This window comes from Manis pentadactyla, chromosome 11 (genome assembly GCF_030020395.1).
Source record: "Manis pentadactyla isolate mManPen7 chromosome 11, mManPen7.hap1, whole genome shotgun sequence".
NCBI lineage: Eukaryota > Metazoa > Chordata > Mammalia > Pholidota > Manidae > Manis > Manis pentadactyla.
The window spans coordinates 102,910,687-102,923,954 of record NC_080029.1 but is presented as its reverse complement, the minus strand read 5'-3'; the positions used below and the strand labels follow the sequence as shown (position 1 = coordinate 102,923,954).

General features: G+C 35.2%; 1 protein-coding gene across 1 annotated transcript in view; it reads right to left on the bottom strand.

The window, feature by feature from the left end:
- Nucleotides 1-13,268, bottom strand: part of UNC13C (unc-13 homolog C) — a 591,739-nt gene that overhangs the window by 411,165 nt on the left and 167,306 nt on the right. Inside the window, exons 3-4 of the mRNA XM_057488818.1 lie at nt 9,422-9,444; nt 8,774-8,838 (exon numbers count right to left, since the gene is read on the bottom strand). Coding sequence (XP_057344801.1) covers nt 8,774-8,838; nt 9,422-9,444 — 88 coding nt within the window. The remainder of the gene's footprint in view (nt 1-8,773; nt 8,839-9,421; nt 9,445-13,268) is intronic.

Genomic DNA, 13,268 nt, shown 5'->3' with positions numbered 1-13,268 from the left:
CTTTTCTGGAATCTAGATTGAAATATATCTACAATATTTATTTGGTACACCTCTTCTAAAATCTTGTCAGAGTAACATATAATAAAATATTAAGAATATAGTACATAATAAAAATAATTTATCTAGAAGTAAGTGTCATTTATTTGCAAATTACATCAATTTGGCATAATAGTGCCATCAAGCCCTGAAAGTCAGGTAGACTTAGCTCACATGTCAGCCCTAATAGTTAATCACTGTTTGACCTTGACCATGTTGATGTCTCCAAGCCTCAGTTACCTCATTTGATAAATGGAATTATAACATCTGCCTCAGAAAGTTGTGGTGAGGATTAAAGACAATAATACATAAATAATGGTTAGATATGGGTCTGCTATACTGTAGCATTTCAAGAAGTATTAGTTATTATAATAATTATGAATTTGAGACATTATTGTCATTTAAAAAATGACATCTGAAATATTTCTTTATATCAGCCTATTGTGTACTGTTTCTACATCTAAGAAAGACTAAAATCCAAGAACAATATTAATCTGCTAGTCTTCAGTTTATAAATGGGCATATCTGAGAATCATTATAACTCTGACAGTTAAGTTGTTTAACACTTAAAGAGAGTATTGTGGATTAAGCAAAACTGTTACTTTAAATGAGTAAGGTGTAACTAATGATAGGTCACAGAAGCATACTATTTGGTAGCAGTGATTATTTTATTGTTTGCAATATAATCTGCATATAAGAGAAAAACCTAAATTATCTACTTTCATGGACCATGGTATTTACCTATTAAGATACCTAAAAACACATTTGATATTTGCTTCATTGGGAAATAATGATCAAGTTCAGTACCCCTCTTTTCTCTAAAATGTTTTATATATGTTAGATATACTCAATAGCCATATCAATTACATTTTGGAAAGAATCAGTGGGTTTAGGAACAATGTTATTCATCATAATTGCCATCCTATCTAGTAGGATAATTTTCAATGTTTTTGACTAATAGCTGGTGATTTTCTAATATGAGATTATTTTTCTCAATGTAACAGAGGATATTTTCCATAGTTACTGGAAAGCCATTGTTTTGAGGCTGACTGGTTGAATATTGTCTTCATAAAGGATGTATCAGTGATTTTAGTTTGGAACTTCTCAAACACACAGAATATCTGGAAAGCATTAGATGAAACCTGATTCTGTGTGGTATATCCCTGAAGATTAATTGATTTTCTTATGAATTTAAGTTAAGCCAGAGACTTAGAGGTCATGATTAAAGATCTGTTGTAAAGAACTGAAAATGTATAGTAATATGTAAATGTTCAATAAGCAAATTGAATATAGAAAAGTCTTTAGAAAAATGTGCTTTAATATAGCATTATTTTTTCTCCAACAAATATGCTCTCCTCATGTTTCTTAACTAGGAATTTAATTTTCTGAGTTGGATTGTCCCCCACAGATGCTACATTAACTATATGGGTCCTGCTGTGATGCTCAGAGTCAGAAGAAAGTATGACAAACCCTGGCTTGAGACATGTTTTGGTTTTCTGAGGTGGTGCCTCAGTGGGGAGAGAAATCTTGGATGGGAGTCATGAAGATGAGGAGGTAAAGTAGCACATATGTTTAAACATATGTCGGTGGCCTTATTTTTCTGATAGACAAAGAGTTTAGCCTCAAGGGTTAGGTGTATGATTCAACTTCTATTGCTAAATTGAGGTGTCCTTACCAAACACTAGTCTCTGGAAAGTGCATGACTTGGGATTCATTTGGCTCACACAGTAGGAGGTGGAATTAGTGCCCTCAGAAACTAGAGAAACGCAGGCTTCTTGTTGGGCTTGGTTTGATTAGCAGTCACCTAAAGAAAAAAGGAAAACTAGGCCTTTCTGAGGAGCTACGCAATGCTGTGAGCAACAATTACGGAGGCAGTAATGCCAGAAATTGGCTAAAGGATAATTGTCAGAGTTGACAGTGGTTGTGTTTTCCTTCCCTGAAATGAAGACATTATTTACATCCGAGGTTGATATGGACAAGGACCATACGCATTCTCTGGATCTAAAATGGAAACCTATCTTCCTTAAGAAGAAAATAGTGGCTTTACGAAAAAGATAAAATCTAGGGTTCCCTTTTCCTGCAACCCAGGATGATCCTGAGGTTCCATATTCTGAAGTACTGTTACATAACAGAAGTAAAAATGGGATTTGGGAGAATTACCTATGCCAGCCTTCTTAGCACAGGAAATGGCCTCTATCAGATACCAGGTTTCTTGTGGATGTGAGGTTAGAGTAATCTGTTCAATAATATCATTGCTAGAGGGAAGTCTTACACAGTATCCCTGGATTGACTATGGTTAATACTCAAACATCCTTTCTGTGTTTATAGACCATTACTAAGCAAGGGAGAATGTTAAGCTATAAACTCATGTCAGAATATGAGATTAAAAAGGTGTCAATCTCTAACTTTGTGAACTATAAGCTAATGTTAGCTTGAGGTAAGTAACAGCCCCATTAATCCTTCAAGTAAATACTATAAATTCTTTGCCTCTATCTATGTAGGAAAAAAATATGCCTAAAAGAAATTATTTATAACTCCATGAAAACTATAATATTTATAAGGCTACTTTAGATAGCAGTTAGTAACTTTGATCTTACTTCCATAGATAGTATGCCAAAGTGTATTTCCCACAGTTCCCTAAGGGCCCATATGTGGTCTTGCTGTCTTGTAGCTCCACACATGGGGGTCAGCCTTGTGGCTGGTCTCTGTGACTAATATCAGTATGCACTCTAATTAGCCCAGGATTTTGTAAGTAAAGATATCAAATGTTTCCTGAGTAATTTCCAAGAGGGCCTAGTAAAACATTCAGCTGACCCTGAACTAGAACTGCTGGTTGATAGGCCAAAATTAGATAGGGAGGTTTTTTTCTGGCCACAGGCTTAGCAAACAGTTCTTGATGCATGGGTTTGAGAAAGTTGATGGCCTTATTGGTCTGTTTTCCTAATTAAGAGACTTTCTGTCTGGACCAAACCTTGGCATATAGAATATAATATGTGTGCTCTACTGGGATGTGGGGAGACTGCAGGCAGAGCACTGAGGATGAGAGTGAGCTAGCCTGGTACAATCGAGAGTGTGGTAGGGTTGGGACCTGCACTACCTTCACATGCGATGCTTTCCTAGCAGACGTAACTACCCATTCTGACTGTGTCTGATGTTTCCTTAGATATACCAGGTTTTATTCATCCTGTAATGGATTAAACAAGACACTCTATTACTTTTAGAAAAAGCAAGGTAAAAAATGTCATTCAATTATTAATTGCAAAAGGTCTCCTTCTTAAAGAAGTAATATTGGAGCTGATTAGAAATTTTTAATGCATTATGAATTTATATCTAAGGCGTTTTAAAGTGTTAAGGTTCTCATGTAGGAGAATGAAAGGATAAAATTTATATTTTCATATAATTAGAGTAATCTTTTTATAGATATGTTCAACAGAACCTTCAAAAGTTTCTCTAAAGTAGAGAAAAGGGAGTCACAATCAAAAGCAAAGCGGCCTCTTGATCAGCTGTGATTATGTTTGATGTGAAAAATTCCCTTGATTTTTTTTTTCTATAAGGGCTTAGTAATACTGAGTTTGGGGAGTAGATTCAGCTGCTTTTAAAACTCACAGTACTTCTCATGTGTCTCTCATCCTGAATACATTAATTGTTTTAGGAATTTTTTTCCATAAATTGCAGTTAGATATGAGTTTCCTAAGGAGTAATTCAAACCAGTTGATCTAAGAAACTGCCATCCTAGAACCATATCAATTCATGAATCAGGTTCTCATATGGGCAAGGCACTATCACAACCTTATGGAAAGAAAAATAAGTCGAAAATACAAATTCTGTGACTTTAAAGCATTTAAATCAAGTTGGAGGATATCAATCTTGTTAGATTAAGCAACTTAAACTCTTCAGTATCATAGAAATGACACAAGCATGAACATAGAAAAGGGAGATAATAGTGAATGCTGTACCAAATGCCCTAGTGGGAAATGTGGATAAAGTGAAGGTTCCTGTGGCCAGGATTCTCACCTGGCCCTGGTTGGCTCTCTCACTGCACACATGTGGGCAATATGTTGTTACTGACTCTATATAAAGAGCTCCAGCCAGGGTTCTGTGCGACATGGTAGCACGGCTGCAAGGCTGCAGGAAAGCAGAGCAGAGGCTGGAGTGGCAGCACCGAGGACAGAGACTGAGATGGCTGGGTGGGCAGAGAGGCCCAGAGGCAGAGACGGGCTTGCTGCATGCAGACTCGCTCTGAGTGGACAGGATTCTAGTGATTGACCTGCCACCGTGGGAATAAAGTTGGGTACAACCCTTTCACCCCAAGAATGTTCTCCTGTCATTTCTTTGGTCTCATTGAATCCATAGTGAACTTGCCCAGGGCTGAAACCCATTGGCAAGACAGGAAAGAAACCCTTTTATAAAAACAACTGAAAAGTCTAAGAAAAACTAAGACAATTTTCTCCAGAGGGGCAACCTGCTAGAACTGAACTAGGCTATGGCTGTTATTCTTAACTCCAGAATCTGCTGATGACTTTCCAACCACGACCAGAATTATTGAACCTTATTAGGAAAGAGGTGATCTTGAGAGAGAGGTGCGAAAAATGGAGAGAGATGTTGAAGGGCAAGACACTAAAGATTGTCAAGTAGAAAAAAAGAAGCTTGCCTTTTACCTTATTTTCAAATAGATACAATTATAAATACATAAATGAAATTTTTGCCCGGATATGAAAGGTTGCTCAATTATTGCCATAAACAAATTGTATAACAGTGACTGTTATACAGGGGCTGTCATTTTCTTAATACTCAGCACACGTGGTTCAAAGCATGCCAGGATGTTTGTGCAGAATAAACCACTGCCCTAGGGAGGACATCGTGGCAGTGGGGACAGCCATCGCCCAGGCTTAGGAGAATTTCTGGCCCTTTCCTTGAGAAGTGGGGAAGTTACTTGAGGGGATAGGAAAGAATCTGATCAATGGTCTGGATGGGGAAGAAAATGAAACAAAGTTCTGTTACCAGAGAAAAAGACTGCTGCTATGAGAAGAAATGGGCTAAGAGCCCTTGAAGAGTAAAAATGACCTTAGTTTCTATGTTAAATGGCTGATTTTAGGCCCTGATTAAACACAAAGGTCAAGACCAGGAGTGGGTAATAGGGCATGAAGACAGTATGTAACTTCCAAAATTTTTCTATTAAAAAAAAGCAGTATCAGAACTGTGACAGAAATGTCAAGAGTATATTAAAAAGCTATATCCATATATTGTACAACCTAGCTCATGTAAGGTTTTACAATAATCACTATTTAATCAAGTTAAATTTAAGAACAAAGGAATTGTTCAGAACTTTGGCTGATAATTGGCTTCTTCACATTCATCCAGTTATTTGTTCATGGCAATAATTGAGCAACCTTTCAAATCTGGGCAAAAATTTCATTTATGTATTTACGACTGTATCTATTTGAAAATAAGTTAAAAGGCAAGCTTCTGTTTTTCTACTTGACAATCTTTAGTGTCCTGCCCTTCAACATCTCTCTCCATTTTTCTCACCTCTCTCTCAAGATCAGCTCTTTCCTGATATGGTTCAATAATTCTGGCAGTGATTGGAAAGCCATCAGCAGATTCTGGAGTTAAGAAAACAGCCATAGCCTAGTTCAGAACCTTGACTGGGGATAAACCTTCCGTCACAGAGGCTCAAGGATCTTAGTTCCATAACTATCCTACAGATAACTTAGATTGCTAGAGAACAAAGGGAAGGAAGAAATGAATCTCTCTTTTACCAAACTATCTGTCTTTCTCCTTCTCCTCACCACTGTTTTATAGACTTTCCTGAATTCTGGTGCAGAGAAGTCTGATTCCTTGTGTAGAAAGAAAAAAGAAATGCTTCTCAGTTGACTGAAATGCTTCTTATCATGCAACCAATGGAACTCTGACTACAGATGTCCAGAAAAGGGTGAACCTAAGTCAGATGCAATCAAAGCAACAAAGGAGTGTCATTCTAATTTAAAAGGTGATTCATATTTGGAGAAGGTACTTGTGTGACTTCATTCACTATCATTTATAAAAGTAGTTTTGTCATACTGACTTACCAGGTGCAGGGTAGCCGTGGACATGTATTACTCAGATACCCAGCAGAGAGACTCTTGGACCTGGACGATGGCATTCAGCTACCACATTTCCAGAACCACCAGCATGCACCCCAAAAAACACTCTTCCGAGCTACTCCCGAAGAATGACTGAATGTGGTGGAGGTAATAGATCTGGCCACTCATGCCCTATTGGGGAGTCCTCTAACAGGCAACCTTTTCTCTGGGACTCCCCATGGTCTGAATAGCACTTTCTTGTAGCCTAGTATAGTCAGTTTAATGCTTTTTATACCCAGGCCTACTTTCTTTTCCTCTCTGTCACAGATGTTAGATCCATATCAGAGTCCAAATGCTCACCCTGCATACTTTATCTCTGTCCCCACTTTATCTCTGAGATGTGCCCCTGTGACCCAACACCAAAGCTCTTGTACTTATAATACCATCTTGATGTGTGCTTCTGGTGGAACTTAGCTTACCTATACGGCAAGTGACCAAACTCTTATAAACCACTAGGAGATATAAAATGTTAAATATAATGATTTCACTGAAACATGCATCCTTTTAGCCTTCTTTCTCGTCCCTTTTTCTGTTCACCTTTTTTCTCTCCTCTCTCAGTTCCTTTTCTTGAAACTGAATTTATTTATTGTGATAAATGGGAAAAAAATAGGATGACGTTTGGCATGTCTTTTCCGGTAACACTTACAAGACAGATATGGAGATGAGCAGAAATCAGAGAGAAGCACTGTTAACTCCGTTACCTGGTTTCAGCATGTATGGATTGTTCTTTCACTGATGCGTGAGAAAGGGGAAGGGAGGATGAACGTGGTTGGCTCCGACCTGATTAGGGATGCTGAAGGTGGAGCGAGGGATTAGCAGCATTGTCATGAAGAAGTAATGTCTCCCTGTTTTGAAAGTCTGCTCCGGTCTTAGTTTCCCAGGACAATGGAAAGTGTAATATTAAGTTACAGTAATATTTCATTTTATTAAAAATGTATTTTTAAAAATTTATAGGAGAAGTAAAGTAAAATCTTTCTGAAAGAGTTTGTGATTGAAGGCTTATATTTAACTGTATGCTTCAGGTTCTTCAAGAGGAAATAATGGCAACTCTTGATGACTGAAAATTATCACCCCTTTCCCATACTATCATAATCCCCAAATCCCTCAGAAAGTCCTTAAAATAGGCAGTTTCTGTAAATATGAAGTGGAAGGGATCTATTCAAATGCAAAGATGACCTATTTTAGCTAAACTTTACACAGCTTGCACTTAACAGAAACTGGGATGTGGATTAACCCTGTTGTTTTGACAATGATAAAAGTCCATATTCAGACGTGAGTTAGGAAGGCAAGTTGTTATGAAGTCATGGATGCTGTGGGCAGGGAGGAGCGGCAGGAGCTGTAAGATCAAAAACTCAGAGAAGCCTCCAAGATTATGACATACACCTTTTTCACAATTAGGAAATTATGAAGTTAAATTCTAATTTATGATACCTTGACAAAATGAATGAAAAGTTACCATTTTTTAATAAACTGAAAGAGACTGTAGGTGTGGGGTAGGGAAGAGAGAGTACCCTATGTATTACCTCAATTTTCTATGGATAATCCACAGTGATCTTTTTAAAGACATTCTTGAAAATCCATTAATAGCAGAATGAACAAGTAAATATTACATGACTGTTTTGAAATATTTGCATCACTTATAAACAATGCAGTGGAAAGTTTTTCAAGGCACATTGTTCAATGGAAAAAAGGAAAGGAAAGGAAAAGGAAAGTTGCAGATGCCCCAGAACATAGTGATGAAATCATGAACAGGAACTAGACTTTGAATACTGATTTTGCCACTTTACTAGTTGTAGGAAGAGGAAGTTTTTTTTTTTTTAAGCTGTTTCATACATTGGTTTTCTCATTTGCAAAATGGAGATAAAACAGTACCTACCTCATAGGGCCACTGTAAGGATCAAATGAGTCATTATATATATGAAAGATTTTAACAGTACTTGCTACAAAGTCAGTGCCAAGTTCATATTTATTTATATATAGAATCCCCTAATTTGTACTAAATACACACAGATACATAACACAAAACTACTTGTTTTATATGAGCATAGGGATGTGTGCAAGCACACAGAAAAAGACCTGTGAATATACATGCTAAACATCAAAGTGTAGCTATGGGCATTAAAGGAGATCCTTTGCTTTACATTTGAGTATTTTACATGGAGAATACAATTCATACATTATTTTTGTGATTAAATTTAAATACTTTTATCCACTCAGTAAAAGCAACTACAAAAAATAATGATTAGCTTCACTGACTTACTGACATAGACATTCATGCACACATCATAAAGTGCAAACAAACAGATTAAAGATAGTATTAATTGTATTTATATGAATTCATTTATGGAAAATTATATGTATTTGTGTTTGGGATGATAATGTTAATGGCTTCTCTGCTTAGGTGACTTGAACTTTCTTCTTTATATACAGATACATGTATACATAATTACACAGACATACATCTATATATTTTTAAAAAATACCATAAAAGCTACTTTATTGTGGGGGAAAGAAAGCAACATCATGTAACACCCTGCATTCAAAATGCATATCAAAAGCACAGCCAAGTACCATTGATGAACAGAATGAATTAGAAAGGCTATGAATGTACTTACCCACCAAACGCCTGGAGTGCAGAGAATTTGGAAGCATCCAAATCATTGCCACTCACTATTCGAGCCTTAAATGAAAAATGAAAACAAAACAAAACAAAAAAAACAGGCTTTTAGCATACAATAACTGCATATATGTGAGTTTGGGACAAGGGTCAACTGCACTAGACATGTAACACCTACTATGACAGATGCTAAGCAGGGTCAGCTCCAAGTCAAAGCGACTGTGTTTTTGTGAGTGGAAGTTTTGAAATCAGCTGTCAGCATTTTAACAAAAGCACTGGCAGAGTCCAGGAAAATATATGCCATATACTATTTGCCCTTAAAACTTGGTATGGATGCTAGAGATAGTAAATCAGTCAGAGAGATCATGATCAGCCAGACTTAATAACAGATGCTGAGTTTGACCGCAGCAGACCCCTAGGTTGGCACGTGTTAAGCTAAAGTAAGCGCAGCTGGCAAAGGTGTAACCTCTTCAGAAATGCAACATATCGGGGGCACACTTAAAGGACAACCAAAGAATGGAAAGCTGGGATAACATGCACATTTCACAACTAAAACATAGGAACCAAAACAGGTCTAATATATCACAAACAAACATGTACGAAAGACAAAATCCCTCGGAAGGGAAGAAAAAGTATGATTTAAAACCTTTTCATCCACAGAACTGCTATCTGAAAGAGAATCAGGAAAAGAAGGGATAAATGTTAGATGGAGAACTTTTCAAGAAATCATTTAAACTTATACATGATCAAAGTGTTACTATGTTACATTGTTTAAAATTATTTTAAAAAATGAACAGAATTTCAATGCTGAACCCCAAGGGAGAGTTGGTCCTCACAATTTTAAAACTATGCCAGAAAATGTGCCAGAATGCTTGAAAAGTATCAAAGGGTGATTATGGGGTTTAATGAAAGACAAAGTGTCATGTAAGGAAGAGAACACAGTTGAAGAATCAGAAGCCCTAGGTGTCATCTGGGGCCCTGTCACTTACAAGCACACTGGGCAAACTACCAAATCCTCTGCACTCTAGTCTAGACCCAACTGCAATAAGGTCACTAATACGTTGCCTATTTGCCTCCAAAGTTGAGAGAATCCATTGAGATCAATCCATGTGAAAGCAAACCTCAGATGACTATATTAAAGATGTTTTATTAAGGGATTATTTATTTATGGCTTCTCATATCATAGAACCTGAGAGCTAGAAGATTAAATATACTCCACCTTGCAAATGAGAAAACTGATGCCTGAAGGGGTGAAATGACTTACGATCATAATACCAGTAAATAGCAGAAGTAGGACACAGATCAGGGATCCTGAGCCTTCATATGCTGCTCTTTAGATCCAATGTTTCAAATGAATTGAATGAAACAGAGAGGTGACTGGCACCCAGCTCTCCAGTGCAATTTAAGAAAAAACATAGGGTCAACATTTCTGTTTCCACTGCTCCTGGGAACATGTAGATGAACAATGAACAAATGATTTTATTTTTTAAACTCAAATCTAAATCTTCCAGGGTCATGATGGCATGGTCCATTCCTATTTCAGTACTACTGATCCTTAACTTATTAATTCAGCATTTTTTATTAGTATAAAGCTGGAGGGACTTCTCTAAGAATAAAAGTTACCAGGAAAGCTAAAGCTAGAGTAACCATGGGATTCATGTGGTCCAAACCCCTCATTTTTATAGATGAGTCCCAGAGAGATAAAGATTTGTCCAAGGTCATGGAGTTCAGTTATGATCTTTACTGATGAGAATCTGAAATGAATTTGTTTTCTTGGCTCTAAGTATGGTTGGTTAGTTAAATACTTTTGTGCAATATTTTAGAGATTTTATAATATCTCAAAGTTATACTTTTGAATATAAAAAGGGTAAAGGAAAACAAAGCAATAAAAGGCCAATCTTATTTATGGCCATAAATATTTTTAAATACATATTTTAAAATATAGAAAAATTCATCATTATATTTGAATAATATATCCATGAAAGCATAATATAATTTGATATGAATATCAATTGGTCAGAAATATGTACCTGCATTTCAATAGATACCAAAAAGTCATTTGATAAAACTTCAAAAGCTTCTAAATAACTACTATATGTACTTAAAATACTATTGCAATGTATCTTCTTTATATTGAATGTGTTAAAATACATCTTACTTTCAGAGTTAACAACTTTAGTGTGAAATATTAGGGCATCCCATTGTCATTAAAAGCAAAACACAAATGTCCACCACCTTCATTTTAACTTACTTCTGGAAATTCTGACAATATATTAAAACATGTAATAGAAAAAAAAATGTTAGAAGGCAAAACACAAAGGTTTTTTTTTCAAGAATTATAATTTTAAACTCAGAAAAAAACAAACAAAATCACCAAGAAGCCTATTTGGGTTAATAAAATAGGTAGCAAAGTGAATATATATAATCAACACACAAACCAAATAGTAACAATAAAAAGTTATCTCCTGCATACTAACAATAACTAGCCTGAAAAACAATGACATGAGATCTGATTTTAAATATCCAATACTGACATTGTCTCTCACTGGTAACTGGCTTCCATATTAACTGTCCACTGAATAAAGGAAATCCTAAAAAGTCAATTATTTTTCAGCTGCTATATCTGATAAAATACTTCAACTTTTTCATCTGATTCATTCAATATTTCATTCATACATCATGAATTATTTTCTAATAGATCTATAGATTAAACAGTTAAAATCCTAATGGTAAATTGTACCTTGAAAGTATCCTAATTTCAAACATAATTGGATTAATAAGTGAAAGCATCTAAGTTTTTTAAAAGGAGAATTATAAGGAAAGTTTATACAAATATTAAAAATCTATAATAGCTAAAACATTATGATGCCAGAAAAATAACTTATTAAAAGATTAGTAAAACAAAATATAGCTAAGTAATCCTTATACTTAAGAATCCAATGAAAAAGAAAGGCATATTGTTATCAAAGACAAAGAGAAGCACTAATAAATGATACTTAGAACATAAATTAAGTATTGTAATATTCATTTGTATCCTTATCTCACATATGTTCCATGAAGTTATACATGTATTAAATAATTACATATAAATAAGTAAAAAAAAAAAAGGAATATTTATTAACCTAATGGAATGAGAAAATACATTAAATTTAGAAGTACCATAAAGTTTTGATAAAGTTGTTATGTCCATTTAGTACTTTTGTATATAAAAACAATTAAAAAGAAAAATAAAATTTACATAATAAAAGCATGTTAATTAATATGCTCATTATAAAAAGAACTTTTACATGTCTGTAAGAAATTATCCTAATCCCAATAAATAAATGGTTGAGAATGTGACCAGATAATTCACAAATTAGAATGCAACAGTGGTAAATAAGCATGAAAAATGATTAGTTAAAACTATGCCTAATCATGCCAATTCAATTGGTTAAAACTATGCCTAATCATGATTACAAAATTAGCAAAGACTAGGGTAATGATATTTTAATTATATTTTTAAAATACCCAAGGCTTTTGAGGGTGTCATGAATCAGATACTCTGATGTAAGGTTGATAACTTTGAAAACTTCAATTAAAACTTTCAAAAAACTTTTAGTGATATCTAACACTGGACTTTGTTTTGGTGAAGAAATTCCTTTTTTGAAGTCAAGGAATAATTTTTGTTTTGTATTGAATTGTTTCCCCCCAAATTCATACGTTGAGGTCCTAACCCTACATAACCTACGGGAGTAAGATGGTCCCCAATCCAATATGACTGGTATCCTTACAAAAAGGAGGATCTGGAGACAGACACACACAAAAAACACATCATGTAAAGGTTGGAGTTATGCTGCACAAGCTGGAGAATTGCCTGCCAGAAGCTAGGACGGGGGTCTGGATAGAACCTTCCCTGACATTTTCAGAGGGAGCATTGCCATGCAGAGACACCCTAATCTCAAACTTTCAGCTTCTAGAAATGTGACACAATAAATCTCTATTGTTCATAGTCATTCAGTTTGTGGTACTTTGCTACACCAGCCCTAGAAAACTGGTATAATTTTAAATCCTGAGAAAAATCCAGAAAACCAGACTGGTGTGTCCATAGGAGAGAGGGCTTGGGGGGATGGGGGAAATATGTGAAGGGACTAAAGAGGTACAAACTTCCAATTATAAAGTAAATTAGTCATGGGGACGGAAGTACAGCATAGGGAATATAATCGATAATATTCTAATATTTTTGTGTGTTGACAGATGGTGACTACATGTACCACACTGAGCACTCTGAGCAGCTAGTAATGTATATAATTGCCAAGTCACTGTTGTATGCTTAAAACCAATGTAATATTGTATATCAACATTTCAGTAAAAAATCCATGTGTAAAGATCTGCATTGTTTTATATTTACATAAAAAATTTGAAAATATAATTGATCAAGTATAGAAGTATGGATAGGTTGAAAATTAATGTTCTATGACCTTGATAAAATAATTTTTGACCACTACAATAAATGA